This window comes from Pieris napi, chromosome 23 (genome assembly GCF_905475465.1).
Source record: "Pieris napi chromosome 23, ilPieNapi1.2, whole genome shotgun sequence".
NCBI lineage: Eukaryota > Metazoa > Arthropoda > Insecta > Lepidoptera > Pieridae > Pieris > Pieris napi.
The window spans coordinates 2,879,555-2,902,364 of NC_062256.1; the positions used below are offsets into that span (position 1 = coordinate 2,879,555).

The 22,810-nt window shown below is 34.5% G+C and overlaps 1 protein-coding gene across 9 annotated transcripts in view; it reads right to left on the reverse strand.

Annotated features, from left to right (window-relative positions):
• The window catches only part of LOC125061166 (segmentation protein cap'n'collar-like), a 122,131-nt gene that overhangs the window by 74,352 nt on the left and 24,969 nt on the right, over positions 1-22,810 (reverse strand). For 4 of the 9 annotated variants that reach the window (XM_047666394.1, XM_047666400.1, XM_047666392.1 and 1 more), the window contains exon 2: positions 5,008-6,260. The exons of 1 other annotated variant lie outside the window; for it this stretch is intronic. In XM_047666394.1, coding sequence (XP_047522350.1) covers positions 5,008-6,054 — 1,047 coding nt within the window. In that variant the 5' untranslated portion in view covers positions 6,055-6,260. Of the gene's footprint in view, positions 1-5,007; positions 6,303-6,439; positions 6,629-6,807; positions 6,829-22,810 lie in introns of those variants that run through there. 4 more of the 9 variants (XM_047666395.1, XM_047666393.1, XM_047666398.1 and 1 more) reach the window with 3 other exon arrangements.

A 22,810-nucleotide genomic window follows, 5' to 3' on the forward strand; every position in this document is an offset into this window, starting at 1 on the left:
ATTCACTTTATTCTACAAATTACATTAATTATACGAAGTTTCTTTTCGTATTATTTTCCATTGTTTAATTAACGTATTTAAAATAATGGCTAACCCAACTTATATGATGTTAATATGTTCTTTAATATTGTGGATTATTGTTTTATTCTAACATCAATAGGTTTCGCATCTTGCGATGAAAGATATTTTATAGACATTTTCTTACACCTTGGGTAACATTATTGGGATCCTTATTTTTATTGCAATAAAAAGCCTATATTAATCAGTGATAATGTAGCATTCAAATGGTGAAAGAATTTTTAAAATCGGTCCAGTACTTTTGGAGCTAATTCGTTAAAAACATACACACAAATCTTTCCTCTTTATAATATTCGTATAGAAGTATAGATTGACGCAGTTTGCACACTTCCATAGCCCATTCATTAAATCGATATTTCGATAATAATTGCAAATTAAAATCTAAAAAAGTTTTATTACTATTTTAAATTTGTTTAGCTGACGTACAATTTCAAATACCATTGATAAATTAATTAATTACACACATGTACCATAGACAATGTCTTTCAGTATTCAGTTGCTATAAATATAGATCCGACACGTGCAACTTTCACTATTTGTTTACTATCACAATACTGCGTCATAATGTTTTACATAGGATATATTATTTTGTATGTTACTCCAAAACTAGACATAATAATTAATTTAGATAGTGATTAATATACTTTTGAAGAGGTCGTAATTTTTTTTATATATTACAGATGATGTTAGTGATATGGCCATGGACACTCACATTGCCAGAGGGGTCGCAAGTGCGATGCCGGCTTTTAAAACATTAGTTCGCTGTTTTCTTGAAGGACCCTAAGGCGAATAGGTTCGGAAATACTTCAGTGGGGTTCCACATAGTGGTGGCGGTAAATCTGCCTCAAAAAACGCTCCGTTGTAGAATGACGGACGTCAAGGTGATACGGGTGGTATCATATATACATAATATATGTGTTATAATAACGTGAGTGCGCGAATCAAATCGTAAAGTTACTTAGGGCAATTTATAGATTGAAAAACCAAACTAACGCCCGAACCCAATAAGCAATCCACAATCTCAGAAAACAATCTGAGATCAGAGCGTGACAGTCGATCGACCTCCTATCTGCATCCCAATAACCAAACCCTACGAAGACAATCCTTTTTTGGCGACGGATAAAATGCTCTTTGTCGTGCCATTTTATTGAGTTTTCACATATTTGATAATCAATTTAAACCAAATAAAATAAATAAAACCGTACAAATAACATTAAAATAATCATAATCAATATAAATCATAATAATTAATCTGTCGATTGGTTATTGGCACACTTGTTATAACATTTGGATTAAGATTACTATCTCAGATGGTGTATTATGGATTGAGATAGATTATTGGATTCGGGCGTAAGTCTGTCTCTTGTATGTCAATAATAGATTTTGCCACGAAAGTTATAGTTAGCTTTCGTTTCTGAATAACCATACCGTCTGTTTCCATGGTAACATTCGCAAATCTAACATTCAACGCGTTGTTCACGCTTAATAGCTTAACGGAACAAACGACCCGTTACTTAGTTTAACACAAAACAAAGTTTAAAACTTGTGTTTAAAATGTTGACGGAGAGTAAATATAATTAATTTAACTCGGGATAGCATTAATTCCTTAGGGAGCGTTCAAGTATTACGTAAAGCAATTTTTGGAGATTATTGACCCCCCCCCCCCCCCCCATGTTACTCGCCGTAACGTTTTTCACAGTACAGGACAGTACCCAAGTATAGTAAAACATTTCGTGACCACCTAGTGACTCTTTAGTTACTATTATGTGGTGTAAGTCGAAAAAAATATTAACAATAACGCGTAATTTAATCCCCGCCCCGCATCGTAACGTTTTACAAAAGGATCCAAAAATACGTTACGTAATACTTGAACGCTCCCTTATCATTACAAACCTACAATGTTCTACTGCGGTTTTAATACCCTGAAATTGGATTTTTGTTTAGAATTTGATTTTCAACCGAAACACTATATATGATTGTACACATACACGTATAGTCCTACTACCTATACGAAAAAGTGTGTTGAACTTGCTAGATACCGTCTGGTTCGTTGCCCGTCTGGACCAGTCAGACCTTTAGACTTTGAAATTAACCGTTGTTTAAAATATTAAAACAATTACTACGACTTTTTACAACGACAAAATTCTACTAATCTTCTTATATATAAAATTCTCGTGTCACAATGTTAGTTACCATACTCCTCCGAAACGGTTTGACCGATTTTTATCAAATTTTATATGCATATTCAGTAGGTTTGAGAATCGGCTACTATTTATCTTTCAACCCCCTAAGTGATAAGGGGTGTCCACCCCAAAAAAATTTTTTTTGTTTTTTTTTATGATATTTTATATGATCTACGATCAACCGCTATTTTTTATTATTGAAGATAGCTATTTTAATTGAACTTCTAAATATTTCCTATATACATGGCAAAACAAACGTTTGCCGGGTCAGCTAGTATTATAAACGCGAATGTTTGTAAGTATGGGTGGATGTTTGTTACTCTTTCACGTAAAAATACTGAATGGATTTTAATGAAACTTTACAATAATATAGCTTATTCAACAGAATGCCACATAGGCTACAATTTATAAAGATATTGCGTGAATTGTCCAAAGTATCAAGTAGGAAAAATTCTACCATCTACGAGCTATTATGGCGTGCGCTGCCAAAACCGCTAGTTACACATATGTAATGTATAATGGAAATGTTTATCTTGTATGTTTTTCGTAAAAACATGTGTATGTGTGTAATACAAAGTAGGTTATATTGTTCAGTCCCTACTCAAGGGACATTCTGCCTAAGTTACTACGTAATTAGCTAAGTGAAGATTTTTAAAATTGACATAAAAATTATGTTTTAAATAAATAAATTGAGTCGGTCTAACATTCTAATTTTATTTATTAATTATTATCCTTTGAAGTAGACTCTTGGGTTCAAGTGCACATGCGCTAATTAAAGATTCAAGTTGGCTGGTAGATAGAATCGGTGACCCCAGAGCTGGTGCTTTCCTCGCTCAAGGAATAAGTATCGCAATACAGCGAGGAAATGCATAAAAGGTACACCGCCACTGGGACCAAACTTTTTAAATTTGCTTTAATTTTCTATTTATTTTTTATTACTATTTAATATAATATGTATTACTTGAACTTGTGTTGACCAGATATACCAAGCACCTAAGCCGTGACTTCAGTACTTCATCCCAAAGATGCATCGATACAATAAAAACCGGAGTCTAAATATGTATGTAAAATTGAAATCAGCTGTATATAATATGACGTGTGTGACGAAATTAAAAGAAAACTTGATAATGAAGGTTCATTCAACTGTAATCTGTTTTTCTTTTATTTAAATAATCGTAAATTAAGCAATTAAACATTTGCTAAAAATACTTCTTTCTCTTCACGATCACAGATTCCATTTGGTTCATAAATCATCTTAAAATGGTCAAAAATACAAGATATATTTTTAATGCTAAAACAAACCGCCTCTGACGAATGTTTATATGGTACATCTGCTCTGTAACTTCCAGCAGTTCCCAAGGTTCCATCAGCACTAGGGATATTGACAGAACTACTTGCATACAAAAACTTCGGTATCGATATCGGGGGGCTCACCCCACGCCGGTCCAAGTCTCACAGGCGACACTAGTCGTGCGAAAAGTCCATTCCATTCGGCCCGAGCTGAGCTCAAGGCCCTTCAGGCCAACAGAGTAAGAGCAGGTCACCAAGAGATAGACGTGGAGCGCAAATAACACCGACCTTTTATAAAAGTCGGTTAAAAACGAAAATACTTTCAAACTGGAACGGAGCCAATGCATTCTGGATCTCTGCAGTGATAGAGGTCACTGGAGGACTTTTCAAGGTCCATAACGAAGGTACCTTGTCCCATTTATTGCCATGACAACATCTGTGGGGAAGGTGATTTTATAACGCGTACTTTCGACAATATTCTAATTCGTATGACAACGCCGTCTAGTGCTGTCAAACGTGTGCTTTCAGAAAGGGTTTGACAGCGTTAAAAAATAGATTTAAGTTTAATTGACGTTCTGGAATCGTATCTAAACTGAATATTATCTAAGAATTTGCTTGAAAAGAAGAAATTTAAACGCAGAAGGATGAATTCGAATCCACAGACTCCAGAAGAAACAAACACAAATGTTGTGTTTGAGTTTCAGAAACACAACTAAGGAGGGGCCTCATAGCCTAGCGGTCTTATTAAGTGGCAGCTAGGTGAGGGGTACCGGGTTCGATTCCCGGTTCGAGGGCAAGTTTTAAATTAATTTAAATTTGTTCTCGGCCTTTGGGAGGGTAGTACGGTACCGGGCGAGTGCCTAAAACCGTACATGAAGGACACGGTCGAATTTCTAAGGCAAAAAGCACGAATTATAAAAATCTTATACCTACTTGATGCTGGCTAATGCACAAACCGTGCCAGAGCCATTAAAAAAAAACACAACTAAGTATAGAAATGTCAAAATCCTTCGCACAGATGTTAGCCACAGACGCCACTCGAACACACAAAAAATTTCATCAAAATCTGTCCAGCGGTTTAGGTGTTTAACAACTAACAAATGCACAGAAGTTTTATGTATGTACCAGCTGCTTATTTGCTATATAATAGATAAATAACCTAGATACCGACTGCAGCGCCATCTGCCTGCATTTGTGAATCTAAAGACGCTACCCAAAAAAATCATCCAAATTGGTCCAGCGGTTTAAGTTCGTACATACACACGTACAGTAGAATTATATATCATATATAGAGATATTGTGCGTACATAAAACTGAGTGTTATATAATATAATTATGCACACGAGGCTCCGTACGAATAACACATAATACTTAAGCGTTAATTAAATTAACATCAAATGAAAATTAAATTGCAAAAATATATAATATGACTAAGTATTGAAGGGACACCACTCACCTCCTGAGTCAGCTCGTCGCCAGTATGATGACCTTCATCGGGTTCCAACTTTACGTCAGATGCATCCATCTCACTCACACCACTGGAGCTAGCCGTAAAACTCGTACTGGCTCTCTCTCTCTTCACCACAACTAAGTCATCTTCGAAAGGGGCCAATTCGTATATTTCTGTATCCAATGGCGTGTTTTCGAGCAAATATTGTTCTAAGTTCTCCTGCTGCTGTTTCACATCTAAACTTTCGAGATCATTCCTCAATTCTTTCACGTCTTCAAAGAGTTCCCCATAGTCTTGCAGGTCTGCTATGTTCTGATGGTAGACTGACGATTCATCTAGTTCCAGCTTCTCAGCCTTTGCGTTGAAGTATGGTACGAAATCGTCAATAGCATTATCACTGTAGAGGTCATCTTCGTCTATTGCCTCTATTTTCACCCTTACATCAAGAAGATCTTCCTTTTTTATCTGCATTTCATCAGGCACCAGAAACTCGTTCACGTCAAACGATCGACTCCCTATCTCCGCAAAGATATCCGATTCGGTTCGATTTTCAAAAAAGTCAGCCGATAACGTGACCACAGCATCCGGTGTGTCCGGTTCATCAGCTTCCGTTTCCTCCTCGCTTATTTTCACTTCTTGAGCTACATTTTCGTCTGAGGAAACGGCATCATCAGTTTGCTCCTCCTCGCTTGGAGGCCCGGGCGCAACTGTCGATACATTATTAACCAAATATGTATGAATTGCTTGATTATGCCATATCCGGTCATTGTTTATCCGATAATTATACCGTCCTAGGGAATTAAGCTCCTCGAACAGCTGTCTTTCGTGATTTATTAGAATGCTGTCCAGCGATTTCGGGTGAACGAAACGCGGTCTTATCAATGTTCTGGCTTCTTGTTCCAATGACCAATCAGATCCGTTGGAGATATGGAGTCCGGTGAGCATTTGCTGTGTTTCTATCTCTAAGAATTCCTCCGGGTTCGCCTTTAGGAGGCTTAATACTAAAGCTAAGCGGAGTAGTTCGTCTCCGTAAAGTTTTTTTAAGGCAATCATTGTTGTTTGCTATCAGTCTTTGTTTGAGCGCTTAAATGAGATCATCAACTAATTAGTCCTTTTTACCTCGTTCCTTCTCTTCCGTTTATCGGGAGACATTTTGAGGTGATGTCAGAATCTTACGTGTTTTGTTTTTGAATCCATTTTACTAGTATTCATAATCACTCACTTGAATGTTTGCCAATTAGTTCACTATAGGCCGCTACCTACAAATATATATTATAGACTATCTTGCACAAAGGAGTATCCTATAACGTAACAAAAATAACGTTTGAATATTTAATTTGTAGCACGAAGTCAACGACGCCGTACTTTGAATTAAATTAACATTTGACTTTTAAATGCATAATTAATTACTTAGTCAAATTAAATATATAAAACCTACTTGCGTCAATATTAATATTTGGTTTTATGCCGTTTTAAAATTAGAACACTAACAAACAGCTGATCGTCAAAACACTCGATTACTAAAGTTTAAATTTAGAATTCAAACAAAGGCTCTTTTTGCCTTTATGCACCGAAATGTTTTTAAATATCACTTTTTAAACACAGATGATTACAAATTGTAAAGTATCGTTTTTCAAATTTAATTAATTTCGTTTCGTTTCAGTTAGAAAAAGTCCCTAGATATCAATCAATATTGTTAAGTCCGAGTACGAATTGAAAATATTTTTGAATATAGAATGCACAACACCGATATCACATCTAAGTGGAGAAAAAAGTTTGTATTAGATTTAAAAACTCAAGATGCACCATAGACGCGAAATCACAGATAATACTCGCGCGGGCCGCGCTGCCACAGCGACGACCCACAGATAACTGACGTTCGTAGTTCGTACTCAACGCGAGATACAAAATTATACGTTCATTGACTTGAAACGTGTGTTCAGATCGCCAAATATATCATGTGAAGTGAAATATTAAGTTTTTACGCACCAAAAAAGATGAACATTTTTTGTTTGCATTTTTATTACACAAAAAGATAATTAGTATCCACTCTTTATTCGCAATCTGCTTAGAAACACAAAATAAGATAGTTTTAGGATTATTTTGACAGATGAGAAAAAAAATTGACGTTGTTAAACTGACCAGTCGTAATTTATTGTACATTATTGCCATACTGGATATATGTATATATATAATGTATATAAATGCTTTCTAATTTATACATTGTATTGTATATATTATATACATATTAAATTATAAATGTACGGCGCGCAAATAACTATTTGTACAGTCGTTTGTGGTAAATTATCTTATCAAACATGGGAATTATGAACGATAAGGAGCCTATGGTACTATCACATAGCAATTTATTTAATGTATATATATTACCTATAATACCTACTACGCACCTAACATTTGTGACATATTTAGTGACGTCAAAAGGTCTAATAGTTGCGTCATTGCGTATTAGAAAATACACAACACGATTTAGTTGACATAACTTTATTTTAGCCATAAGGGATTTATATTTATTAAAATCTAAATAAAACAAATACGTTATCACGCCATTAATAATTTATAAGTACTTTGATTTAATATCGGGGCGATAAGAGTTTATATGCTACGCATCTTTGACAGATAATGTTCATTTAAATCTTGACTTATGCTTAATAGACAATATAGATTTGTCTACCTCTATGGCTTATAAAGGTCTTGGTTCCAAACAACAATTAAATAGGGTTAGATAAGAAGTATTACGTAAACACTATAGGGGGGATAAAAATATGAATAAAACAATTTATCGACTGCGAGATTTTTAAAACAGAGGCGCAATTTTATGTCGCCATAAACAACGTTATTTATCTATGATATATTCAACACGTGTTCATGTCATTATTGCAATTTTGTAGTGTTACTTTATATTACATTTTGTTTTACGCAGGTAATTTAAATTACTCTTCATTCATGAAATAGAGATAGTAATAAGATTATTCTGTCTCTCACTCTCTATGTCAAACATAGTTCCTAGTATGTATGTTTGTGAATATGGGTGAAAATAAATGAAAGAAACCAAGGAGTCTCGTTTGATTGGTCAAGAGCTTGTCACGTCATTCTGTTTGACAGTTCCGTCCTCGTCCTCGTTTTACACCCCCAGACCGTGGCTTAAATTAAAACGGTATATTATGAGTAATGTCAATGTCAAAAACGGCGGAATGCAGTCAAGTATAGTATGTCTTCACTGGAAAAATGCAAATTTGACACTGAGCTTTGATCCATTATCTATAGCCATATATATAAATATAAATGAATCCAAATTTTGAATTTAGCACTTAGATTTTAGTTCTGAAAAAATCTAACAGTTTCTATGGGGTAGCATAGCAAAATGTTCCATAATATGTTGGTATGTACTAAAAAGGTAGGCTAAGTAAAACGAAACTTAACTATCAGGTTGCAATAGTTCGTATAATTAAATAGTTTAAAATTGGATTGAACTTTTCCTATTTACTTTTTATACAGTTATCCTTTTGTTAAAAGATTTAGTTCAAAAAAATACAAATAAATCGCTAATTACCTATGTTGTTTACGTCCAAACACTTGTATCATAAATTCTCGTCCTTTTATTTTTGGATTGCCGCCATTACACATCGTGTCACAGACTCAAAATGTCACTTCAATGACATACTACAGATTAAGTGCATTCCATATTTTTGGCTTTGTTTTTAATTTTTATTGCTTTACAGAGCTTGCTGATAGATTTCTTTGATGTTTTTATGTTCATATCAGAACACAAACACAAAGTAAAAATAAACTCTAAAACAATGTTCTTTATGATTTATAGTTTAGGGGCCGTTCAAATATTACGTAAGCAAATTTACTGCAATTTATCCCCCCCCCCCCATCCTCCTCTTGTCAGTTAAAGTTAAAGCAAAGCTCTCAAAAATAATAGTACATAAACATATTAATTTTTTGTAGGAATCCTCGAAAATGCATTTCGTTTACAAGCATAGACAACGAAACTGTTGACGTAATCACCAAATAAGAAAATCAAAGAATCGCCCCTATAGTAGTTGCGTCATACTTGAACGGCTTACGCCGGCTCCACATGTGGGTCCCAACGCTCGTACCAACGTTGGACTGCAAACTCGGTGAGGCGTACACACGTTGGCTAATAAACTAGTTTTGTCCCGTCAGGGCCAATGTGAAGATGTCCGATACAGAAATCGAAACTGCTCTGAGCGCGTTTATAGTAATGATGAGTGCACATTTATATTTGTTACTGAGAAAAAATAAATAAAATAAATATGTGCTTTTTTAAAATCTTCAATTGAGAAATTTATTCCCATATTTTGTTGAATGGTGCGCCATGCATCAGCTATTAAATTTTTATTTTTATGATCCTTTCGAGTTGCGTCCCATATTATTGGATGTGCTTGATAAAGTTCAATAAATTCTATAACTTTTTCATTTGTTCATGCCGGTGGCGATTTTGTGGATGAGGAAGCCATTCTCGCTCGACGTACGCACTCGCTGCGTGTTGTAACAGAACTGAGCAAAGCACCAACGTGTGGACATAGATCGCGAGCGTTGGCGCAGATTCCTTTGATGAAACCGACACGAGCCGGCCAACTACCAACACTCGCCCCAACGTTGGGACCAATGCCATTTTCTAGATCCACACGTTGGACGAATAGCGTTGGGGCCAATATTGGGGCCAACGTGTGGAGCCGGCCTAAAGCGTTTCTTAAATGCCATTAATTTTGACAGATTGGAGTGTTCATTCGCACATATTGTCTCTGAATCTGTCATTATTTTACATTAATATGACAAAGAGACAATAATGAGTTTATAACCAAATTTAATTGTTTTAAACCTTCACAGATAATAGATGCAAATATAATTTCAAAGATTAATCAACAAAATTACTTCATTATTCATGCCATGCCACTATTTAAAATAACCTCTATGTGTATCAGCCATGACACAGAAAGCAACAATTAAACAACTCAAAATGGTTGAGAAAATGGCGCAAACACTTTCGCAACAATAGTTAACACTTTCATTTGGATTACTTTCTTTTTATGACACCAGGTTTTCAACAGCCTCAAAAAAGGAGATATATAAGGCTGTATGAATCCAAGTGTACTAATTTACGTGTATGTTTGTTTGTTCACGAATCTTTAAAGTATATATATATATATATAATGAAAATGGTCTTCGTTTGAGGCTCAATCACGCCTAAACCACTGATCGTATCGACATGAAACTACCACCATTCGATGCGAAATTTTTCCTAGATGGTTTATGGCTATTTATTTATTATTATTATTTATTATTATTATTCCAACGTTCCTTCATTTTTTTATTGCTGTTTTACTTTTATGAAAATTTATCCATACGGACTTCACCGCGGAACCATTCGGGGAGGCTTCCTAGAACCTCTAAACGTCAACATCTGTTAAAAACTCGATTTTCGAAATATTTCAATTTTCTTAGCGGGAAGTTAAAAAGAAGAATAATAAAAATATGAAAAAAAATAAAATAATGAAACATAAAATTTATTTTAATTCGTCCAGCAAAGCGGGCGCGAAACGGCTAGTACTTGATATTTTAAAAAGTATATTATAACTGTTTAAGTTTCATTAAATTTGTTTCAGTACGAGTTACGCATTTTTCAATTGACGGTAGTCTTAATTTTTCTAAATAACTTTTATTATCTACCCTCGCAAACTTCGATAACTTAATACGATTTCTATACCTACCTTTTTAGTAGCTACATAGCAATATTTTGCTACCCCATAGAGGCTGTTCGGTTTTCCGGAATAAAAACTGGTTTTTAGGTTTTTCCGTGAAAATTTTCTCTCAATAAAACTTTCCTCGGAGTTCAAGTAATGGACAAAAAAGTGAGTTCAATCGATTTTTTAATGTATAATTACTTTTGAATATTCTTCAAGTTTTTGTAACTTCTTAATAAAAAAAGCGATTATACATTAAAATTAATACACCATAAATCATTTAACATAAAATTAATAAATTATTAACGAAACTATAACCTTAACACCACCATCCTAAACCATACTGTAAAGAAAGGATAATATTTAATGTTGGATTTAAGGAAACAATTATACACAAATTTGTGTTAAATGTTTTATAATGTAAAATATCCCGTGCCACAATTATTTAGCTTTACATAATTTTAGTAAAACATTACAGATAATTTAATTCACGTCTCTGAGTACACTAAAAGTCCGATTCCCAATTCCCGACCTACAGATTTATGCGCAGAAATCATAAACACGAGTAGAGAATAGACGTACGTCCTCGTAACCTTGAACTCAACGAAGTGTTGACGTTACGCGCGAAATGAACAACGAAAGTCGCGGATCAATGACCATAGATAATTTATCGAAAACGTAGACAAAATAAAGGATACACTATTGTATATCTGTCTTATAGTAAATTAATTTAAAAACATAATAGTTTATGTCCTGATGAAGAAATTATTTTGGCTTAAATGTCTCGATAGCACAAAAATCTAAAGAAAAATAAATTACTACTGTAGTCAGCAGCGTAATTTTGTTTACCGCCTGCCGGCAAGCTAAAGTCTAGATCTAGACCATTTTTTTTTACAAAGTTGCAGCAGAAAAATATTTCGCCCAAAAACAGCGTAATATTTTTTCCAAGATAAAATTCGTGTTTTCTCCATTTCAACTATTTTATCATTCACCAATTTTGATCAACACAACACAGAATGCTAAAATGTTGTACTCGCATTTAGATAAATATTTTTATCCTACGTAAGAATTAGCTTGGTCTAATTAATATAAAAAAAAACATTATGTATTGGAATAGTATTGTTACTGCTAGTTATTTTAATAATTAAGTGAAGTTATAATTAGATGGCAGTTTAATAATTTAATTTACACTTAAAGAACCGCAACGTTAACTGAAATTATTTTCGTACGTCATTATAAGGTAATTGTAGTTTATATATACATATATTTAAACAGGAAACCTAAATAACAGAAAAAACCGTCAACTAACAAGGAATATCTAGGAAAAATAAAAAATGTAGGTACTTACTAATATTGTATAAAAAATATATCTCGAAACAGATACAGAAATCTGAGGCCCAGACCTAAAACGTTGTAGCAGCACTGGTTTTTTACTGTGCGAGTGAAATAAAGTTTTGCGCGGTTGTCTAAACAAAGATACTTCCATAGGCATTTGGTAGCCATTGAATCAGTCACGTGACGGGGTACAATTTTATGACACCGGATTACCATTGTCGCTTACCACATTTTGTCTTTGATCTGTGATCATTTTAGTCATAGACAAGTACCTGCCCTTGTACACCGCTTTTTAACTATAGTGTAACTTCAAGATAAATAATTCCGATAATAGTGTCTATGTTTGATAATTCTACAATATGACCTCTATATTATATCTTGCCATATTGAGTAAAGGTATTATATATCAACTTGCTTTGATTATACAGGTTGTTATGATGATTTTTATTCTTTAAAGATAGGCATAGAACACCAAATGCTCAATATATTGCTATCGTAAGTACATATCTCAATAATACATAATTGAAAAGTATCGTTTGGTTAGCCCTCAGTCTTCTTTTGTTTTTACACCAGACAGAATCTTTGACTTCTGCAAATATTTATTAGCTTAAAGAGCTGCCTTAATATAAAAAGCTACATTGATGAATAATATAATTCCCTCTTTATGCAATGGAGAGAATACAATATCCAAAAAGTATTTAATAAACACTCCATTTAAATAAATATCTCGATTATTAACTGGCCGAATACAAAAATTATAAAACAAAAAATGTCACTGTCATTTTGTCTATGTAAAAATAACGTTGATATTAAGATGACACTGTTAAATGTCAATGACAAAACGTACTGTCAGTTTATATGAAGATAAATGGTTTTGAAAAGAGGTTTTATATTTCAAATTAATTGCGTAAGACCCTGTATAGAACCTAGGCCATATGTGTGACCTAAAACAAATATGGAGTGCACCAGACTGCTGACCATAATGCTACATTTGGTATGCAACATGAAATGTTGTTTTCAATGAATCCTAATAGTTTTGTTGTGTATGATTCATTTTATCTCGTTATAACAAAATTATATTTTTCACAACAGCCTACTGGCTGCAGCGTGCTCTCTCAACCCTGAGGTCATTCACGGCTGTACACCAATTTTTCATTTGCATTTAACATGATGATGGTACCCATCGTGAGGAAACCAGCATGCCTAAGACCTGCCTACCTTTTTTTTATTGAGGGGTATGTATTTCCGCTCAGAGTGTGGGACTCGCTCTAAAAGCCTTACCCACTAAAACCCTCCCACCAATCATGTCACTGTTGGGGTAACTTGGGGTCGCGTAAGCATTCTACCAAGAGATCCCATGACTAGCTGCTACAGCAACCATCTTCCATTACATTGACATCGCCTTACAAGTCTTTACAGTAGAGTTGCAATTTCTTGCACCCAACACTTGGATATCGCTCACACATACAACGCCATGTGCTTCGTCACATCTGGCAGATTTGTGCCCCGCTTTTCCTCACCTATAGCACATATTGCTACGGTCCACAGTGGATGAGCAAGACGCCCGTGTGTGACCTAGGGGGGCAAGACCTGCCTACCTACTCGTCTATTAGAAAAAAAAAATAGTCACGAAATAGACACAGAAATCTGAGGCCCTAACGGCTTGAAGCACTGTTTTGCTTTAATTAACAGATATAAGTGACTTTATATGCATTAGGCCTATGTCATTAATACACATGCACAACAATATTTATCAAAATGCCAGTACATACACGCAAGATTACAGTCCGCCATTTTGTGTAGTATTCATCAAAATTGGTGTATCGTGATGAGAAAGTTTAAACAACATTAAAAAAGTATTTTTTTTATCTTGGAAATAATTATTATGCCGTTTTAGGCAAAATATATAAAATATTTTTTTCCTGCGTCATTGTGGAATTTGCTAGAGAAAAAATAGTCTAGATCTAGACTTTAGCAAGCGATAATCAAAATTACACTGCTGTTACTCAAACTCAAAATACTACTACACTATATAGACCAGTGCAGATAGCCTTTAAAATAAATAAAAAGTGAAAAAAATTACAGTAGGATGAAACCCATTAGAAAAGCAGGGGAATATGATCAAAATGATAGGAAAAATAAATTACGGTCGATCTGAGGTCGGGAAGGGGTAGGGGGGGAGTTTTAAGGGTAAAAAACGGTTTATCTCGATTTCCGGCAAAACTACAAGTCCTATCGAAGAAAGTTAAACGGCAAAGTTGGAGGTAATAAAAAGATCTAAAACTTTTGTATTCACACATTTTTCACATAACCTCAAAATTTATGTGAAAAATTAAAAAAACCAAGTTTTTGGTTTTTTATTTTTATCTTTAACAAAAATATTTTTTTTTTTAACGAAATTTGGTGAAAACTTACCTTTCTATGTCCCAAATACACTGTAATTTATTTGATTAAAAATATTTATTTGTTCACCTTATTTTGAATTAATATCGAAAAAACACCCTTATTTTCAATCGAAAATTCTGACGTCAAAATTTCAGCTTTTTTCAAAAAGTTGGTGTGCTTTCAGTTCGTTGAAATCTCTACTTTCCTATGGTAAAAAAATATATATATATTACCATAGTAAATCTTCTCAGAAAACGCAAAAAATCGTATGCAGTAACGCCCAGACCTGTCATCCCCTTCCTTACTTCTCTATGAAATACGAAAATTTTAGCCCATCTAAAGGCTAAATTTTTTTTTTAGGTCACTCAGGTATATATAAGTTATCTTAAAATAGTAATAAATAGACATCTGATTATAATTTAAAGAAGATTCATAGAGAAGTAGGGAAGGGGATGACAGGTCTGGGCGTTACTGCATACGATTTTTTACGTTTTCTGAGAAGATTTACTATGGTAATATATATATATTTTTTTACCATAAGAAAGTAGAGATTTCAACGAACTGAAAGCACACCAACTTTTTGAAAAAAGCTGAAATTTTGACGTCAGAATTTTCGATTGAAAATTAGGGTGTTTTTTCGATATTAATTCAAAATAAGGTGAACAAATAAATATTTTTAATCAAATAAATTACAGTGTATTTGGGACATAGAAAGGTAAGTTTTCACCAAATTTCGTTAAAAAAAAAATATTTTTGTTAAAGATAAAAATAAAAAACCAAAAACTTGTTTTTTTTAATTTTTCACATAAATTTTGAGGTTATGTGAAAAATGTGTGAATACAAAAGTTTTAGATCTTTTTATTACCTCCAACTTTGCCATTTAACTTTCTTCGATAGGACTTGTAGTTTTGCCGGAAATCGAGATAAACCGTTTTTTACCCTTAAAACTCCCCCCCCTACCCCTTCCCGACCTCAGATCGACCGTAATTTATTTTTCCTTTCATTTTGATCATATTCCCCTGCTTTTCTAATGGGTTTCATCCTACTGTAATTTTTTTAGGTTTCAAAAATTATCGGCACTGGTCTAATATTAATATAGGTAATTATGTACACTTATGAACGTCAACAGAAAAGATGTGAAATTAATTCTAAATTTACATTTACTACCTGTTCGCATGTCAAGGGCGTAGAGCGGGCAAGAAGAATTGGCAAGAAACTCTCCGCCACTCTTTTTAATTGCGAAGTTTTGAGTCATACAAATAGTTTGAAATGGAGCAAAGCAATCCCAAGGATTAGGATCATTTAAATCGCTTTATTGATTAGTTTACGTTTAACAAGAGTTTTGAACACACAATTTCCATATTTGTGGTTTATCTTCTGGAACTTGGTTGGACGTTTAGATTAGTTCTGTTTCGAGTATTATACTGGTGAAAGTCACCATTTGTTTTAAAATCATTTATATTTTATTGTACATACAATATGGCTTCAAGAATATATTGACCAGATAGTGTCATAATTCATTCCTTAACCTGTAGCACAAATTTCTTAATTAAGATTTTGTGGCCTGGTAATAAAACATTTAAGCCAAATAATATCTTCATTATTCTACTTTAAAATTAAGTACATAAGAATCGTGAGTAGTGTTGGCCTAGTGGCTTCAGCGTGCGACACTCATACCTGAGGTCGTAGGTTCGAACCCGGCTGTGCACCAATAGACATTCGTTCTATGTGCGCATTTAACATTTGCTCGAACGGTGAAGGAAAACATCGTGAGGAAACCGACATGTCTTAGACCCAAAAAGTCGACGGCGTGTGTCAGGCACTGGAGGCTGATCACCTACTTGCCTATTTTAAAAAATGATCATGAATTAGATACAGAAATGAGGCCAAGACCAAGAAGAGGTTGTAGCACCACTGATTTTTTTTTACATAAGAATGGTATGTCTTTTCTACCTATTAGATAAATTATCATGACTACTTCATTTTATCTTACCATGTTATAAATTTCTTTCGTTAATGCGTTGAAGCTTATTATAAGCATTACAGATATCACGTAAACGTCACATTTAAATAAACCAGGCCGTTCTGAATACGAAAATCCTTGCCATATAAATAAATTAATTTTGGTACAAGAAATGGCAATCTGAATCTTGGCATTCATTTATTGTGTGGATTTATGAAAAGTCTTACGGTCAAACTTTAAAATAGAACAGGAGGGGCCTCATAGCCTAGCGGTCTTATTAAGTGGCAGCTAGGTGAGGGGTACCGGGTTCGATTCCCGGTTCGAGGGCAAGTTTTAATTTAATTTAAATTTGTTCTCGGCCTTTAGGAGGGTTGTGCGGTACCGGGCGAGTGCCTAAACCGTACATGGAGGACATGGTCGAATAGAAAAAATCCTATACTTGACGCTGGCTAATGCACAAATCGTGCCAGAGCCATAAAAAAAAATAGAATAGGCATTTTTGACAGCAATCAACTAAATTAGGTCTAGGTAATGTTCTTAAAATGGTAACCATGGTAACCAACACTGTAACCACATTTTTATAAGGAAACTAGCTGACCCGGCAATCGTCGTTTTGCCATGTATATTATTTGTAGGAAACATTTTTTTAGTTCAATAAAAATAACTATCTACTGTAATAAAAAATAGGCGTTGATCGTAGAGGGGTGAAAATTAGGGGTTGTATGTATGTTGTATCATAAAAATAAAAACATTTCCTAAAAAAAATTTTTTTTTGGGTGTGATAGATAGTAGCCGATTTTCAGACGTACTGAATATGTATACAAAATTTCATAAGAATCGGAGCAGTTTCGGAGGAGTATGGTAACGAACATTGTGATACGAGAATTTTATATATTAGAAAATACTTTGTCAGGTATTACTCTACATGATAACATCTTTTTGTGGGATGTATCAACGTATCGTTATAGGCCAGGTGATCCGCCTCTCCATAATGGAAGATCAAAGGGTGTACACAGACATACGTATTGGTTTTACACAATTTTTTAAAATTTCAAAGGCCGGCAACGCACTCGCGAGATTGCGCATTGAGAGTACATGGGCGACGATATCACTTAACATCAGGTGAGCCTTCTGCCCGCTTGCCCCCTGTTCCAATTCTTAAAATGCCGGCAACGGAATCGCGAGCTGTCTGCCATTGAGAGTGTCCATGGTCGGTGGTAGCACATAACATCAGGCTTCCTTTCAGTTTGCGCCCCTGATCTATAAAAAAAATGACTCGCACTTGATACACAGCACGACCTCATGCAGTCCCTTTTCTATTTCTATACTTCCGCATTAGATGCTAATCCAAGATATAATCCAGATGTTAAATCTTGGCAAGTTAGCACATATCCTTCCATCGCTTCCTTATTGGCGCTATTAAATTTAATCTGTAATTTCATTTGTTTATAATCTGTGGCTGTCAACTTAAATTTGACAAGTGCTTGTGATATTAAAACCTGTAGACGAAAGACTAGGCGGTATGGTCGAAAAACTATAGCCTGCGCCATGGGTGAAAAAAAAAAACCTGTAGGCATTGATATTTCTGTTTTTGTATTTTTTTAACTGTTGATGTAACAGCCGCTCATGCAACGCGTGGATCACGGGTGTTTTACGGCCTTTGACAGATCCGGTAACGCAGAATTAAGGAAAATGATAATAACGACAATAGGGGAAAATCTTAACGTCCAATGACAGTGGAATTATAACATCGCAATTTATAAATCCATTGAAAATTATTTGTACTTTTCAGTTATATTTAAGTAAAAAGAATTATGTATTTCATGAATATATGTGTTTTATAAACAAAGAAACGGACATAAATAAATTATTTACTTTAAAAAAATTGTCATTATCTTATATAATCTCGAAAACTACAATTTTTTTATGTAACAGGGGTCAAACGTGCAGGCTCACCTAGTGTTTAGTGATACCCGCCGCCCATAGACACATTGCCATAGGGGACGCAAGTGCGCTGCTGGCCTTTTAAGAAATCAGATTTAAATCGATACTACTTAGTTCCCGAGAAAATTGTGAACATACATACATATACTTACGAAATAAATACACCAGTTTTTAAAACTAAATAAATCATCATACAGACATACAAAAATAGCATTTCTGATTTTGCTCAAAATACGTTAAATTTATTGAATTATATATTATTTATTGCGCTTTCCCGCTAATACAAAATTTTAGACGCTTTTCTATTATCAATACATGACTTCGCTAGTACAAAACCGCATGCAAAAGCTAGTCAACGATAAATAGCACAAGGTTTGTATGCATTTGTGGCCTCAAATGTACATCGAGTCACTCCAAGGTGAGGCCGACACAAAATATTGTTATAATCCACATTTCTCTCGTGTGTTATAAAGGATAATTAGCCGTGAACAATTCAGTCAGAAATATATGGCTTCATTTGTCAACCTTTCAAGCGCTATAATAATTAAATCATAAAGCGGCTTTGTTCTCCCTAATTTTAAAGTTTAAATATTCGTAGTAATAACAAGATATATAAGTTGCCACCGTTTTTATACATTATATACTAGTAGACTCGGCCAAGCGTTGCTGTGGCTAAGATTTTTGTTATATTACATAGAAGTAAAATATTCAAGAGAAACGGCAGAAGAACACCAATCCACCATGCTTTTTTAAAATGTAATGTGAAATGTTGGTTATTATTTTGATAAGGATCAATACCTAGGTACCTGGTACGAAAGAGCCTTTTCTAGTGGTGGTATTTTAATAAAAAAAATTAATAAAAGGACGCTTATTGTGACGTAACTATAAAAGATAGAGACATGCTGTCGCGACATTTTTTATAGATAGTGATGTGTCCTGAAAAATTTTAATACATCATTTTGTTCTATCATTAATAGTTTTCGCAGCGCACACGATTGAAGTGTTTTGTTTATTTTTTTACACCTTTGGTTAGATTATTCAAGTTTTAGTAAGCATCCCTATTTTTTTTGAAAATGAAACATAGCCTATGTCACTCGGGAATAGTGTAGCTTGCCAACGGTGTAAGAATTTTTGAAATCGGTCCAGTAGTTTCGGAGCCTAATCATTTCAAACAAACAAAAAATCAAACCTTTCCTCTTTATAATATTAGTATAGATAGTATAGAAAATATGTTTATCATGGAATATAAGATACAGGTATAACTTATTCCATGTTTCCATTCCATTAAATTTGAATCAGTAGCATCCCTACTCATCGGCAAAGAAGACAGAGGGTGTAAGGACGAGAGAAAAAGCCGGCGTAAAAATCATACAAATGTATGTATGACAAATGACTAACAACACTTATTTTAAAACAAATATCGCAAATTAAGTGAAAGATGAAAAAGTGGATGTGTTTTTTAGAACAGCAAGCAAACGGGCAAGACTTAACGCTCTTTTCTGAATAATTAAACTTAATGAAACTCAATAAAGTGCTCGAATAAAGTAAATATTTAAATAATTGTAAAACTCCATTGTTATCGCATAAGTTTTATAATCTTTATTTAATTTGTATCTGTGTGTTTAATTGGCGTTTAAATATAACCAATGGTACTGGAAACAAAGGTAATTGCGAAATGAACAAAGAATGCTATTTCTGTATTGTTTATAGCAGGAAGATGATGCCCTGCCGTCCGTTCTGTCTTTACACCTACGCAAGCTTGTATGTACATAATACGTAACTTGTTACATTAGTCTGACAAGACTTTTTTTTAATGGCTCTGGCACGGTTTGTGCATTAGCCAGCGTCAAGTATAAGATTTTTTATAATTCGTGCTTGCCTTAGAACTTCGACCGTGTCCTCCATGTACGGTTTAGTCACTCGCCCGGTACCGCACAACCCTCCCAAAGGCCGAGAACAAATTTAAATTAAATAAAAACTTGCCCTCGAACCGGGAATCGAACCCGGTACCCGCCTAGCTTCCACTTAAAAAGACCGCTAGGCTATGAGCCCCTCTGACAAGACTTGAAAAAACATTTATAATTTTAAAATCCCGCCAAAACGCTAAAGATGGCGTCGCATTAGTCCATAGGACATAACATGCTATACACGTAAACAAAGGTAGGTACGTTTTTACGTGTTATTATCATAATTTAATTAGACGAATACATATAGTATTCGATCAGTCTCCAATGAAATGAAACTCCACGATACAGCCGGTACAGATACCGGCAAACTTCTTGAGCGTTAAACAGGGGAGTGGGGGAAAGTTTGAGCATCGCGGGACACAAAACGTTAACTGATTTATAAAATCACGTGATCGACACGTCACTCTCCCGCTGCCGTTAACCACCGCCCTCCCAGTGATACCTAAAAGTCTCTTCTGCGCAGGCAAAGACATTTGTTCAAGGTGTTTGCCGGTATCTGTACTGGTACATCATCTTCGATTCGACTAATCTGTGGCCGTAGTGTCACGCGCTGACGCATAAATAAAGTCTTTTTGCAAAACGTTACGATGCGGGGCGGGGATTGAATTACGCGTTATTGTTAATATGATTTTCAACTTTCCAATACTTTACACCACATAATGGTAACTTTTATTATGAAGAGTCACTAGGTGGTCACAAAACGTTTTACTAACAAAAATTTACAAAAATTGCGTAACGTAATACTTAAACTCCCTACGCTCCCTTATGTTAACTATAGAATAGCTTAACTACCAGATAATCAATTACAAACTTTATTCTTCAAATTAAAAGCATAAAGACAATTCCGGTCATTAAACCTATTAAGACATAGTAATACATTTACAAAGTTAAGTTAAAAATCACAATTTACATAAGTGATGTCATCAGGTCATCGGCCTTATTGACACAGCCTTTAAGCATTGTTTTGAAACCTTATACATAGGTATTACGAGTGGGCATCTTTTTTGTGAATCATCTGAAATTATTGTTTTGATGGGACAAGAGGGGGGGGGGGGGGGAGTCAAACAAAGACAGTGATGGCGCGTTCATACCTCGGATCACTTACGGTAAGCTACTGATTTCCGTTTTTATGCATATTCAGTAAGTCTGAGAATCGGCTACTATCTTTCAAACCCCTAAGTGATAAGGGGTGTCCACCCCAAACATTTATTTTTTATTTTTTCGACAATATTTAATGTTTTTATATTTTTATGATACATCATACAAAAATACATACAAACTTTAATTATCTCCCCTCTACGATCAACCCCTATTATTGATAGTTATTTTTATTGAACTAAAAAAATGTTTTCTAGAAATAATTTATATGGCAAAACAACGTTTCCGGGTCAGCTAATACTTTAACAAAAATAACTTATGAATCAAAGATAAATAGAAGATCATAAACAAGTATTTAAATATTTAACGTTAATTAAACATTGAACAGATAGTGTTAACTTAATTTTGAATTTAAAATCATAAAACCCGTGGTTGCTAACTTCGGGATAGTTTTTAATTTTAAATTAAAAAATAAACAAATTGTCGATAGTGAATTATAGTTAATGATAATGTCGTGTCTTAGTAAATGATATAACTAAATAGTTTTTGGTAGAAATAACGATACAATATACAGAACAAGATAATATCTTGTTTATATAAAAACTGTTCGATTCAGTTTTTATTATTCGCTTGCGGACCAGGCCATTTCTTTAAACCATATAGGGACTAACATTAACAACATGCAAATTTGATAATTCAAAGAACAAGCAATACACAACGCAATTTTCTTTGTTTGCTAAAATAACATTTCGTATACAAAGGAAAATACAGCAAAATGTACATAGACTAAAAACGTAGAACATTATTTATAGACTTTGCATCGTCTGTGGTGCGTTGGCCGCGTTCGACCGTGTTGCCTTGGACAAGGACGTCCCATTAAAAAATAAGAACAACGACCGATCAAGGTGGCGGGAAATTTGACGTTTGGGTATAAAGCTGTTTCGCGGGTTTTTTATTGTCTTTTTGGGATTTGCATATACCAGAAACTGTCAAACCTATAGCTGTTTCGAATTTGACAGTCGAGATTACGATTAAAATAAGCGACTGTATATTGCCTAAACATGTCACTCAAAGGGGGCCTCATAGCCTAGCGGTCTTATTAAGTGGCAGCTAGGTGAGGGGTACCGGGTTCGATTCCCGGTTCGAGGGCAAGTTTTAATTTAATTTAAATTTGTTCTCGGCCTTTGGGAGGGTTGTGCGGTACCGGGCGAGTGCCTAAACCGTACACGGAGGACACGGTCGAATTTCTAAAGACAAGCACAAATTATAAAAAATCCTATACTTGACGCTGGCTAATGCACAAATCGTGCCAGAGCCATAAATTAAAAAAAAAGGCCACACGGGAGATATCCATTGCGTAGTTTTGAAGACCGCACAGGCGGTGG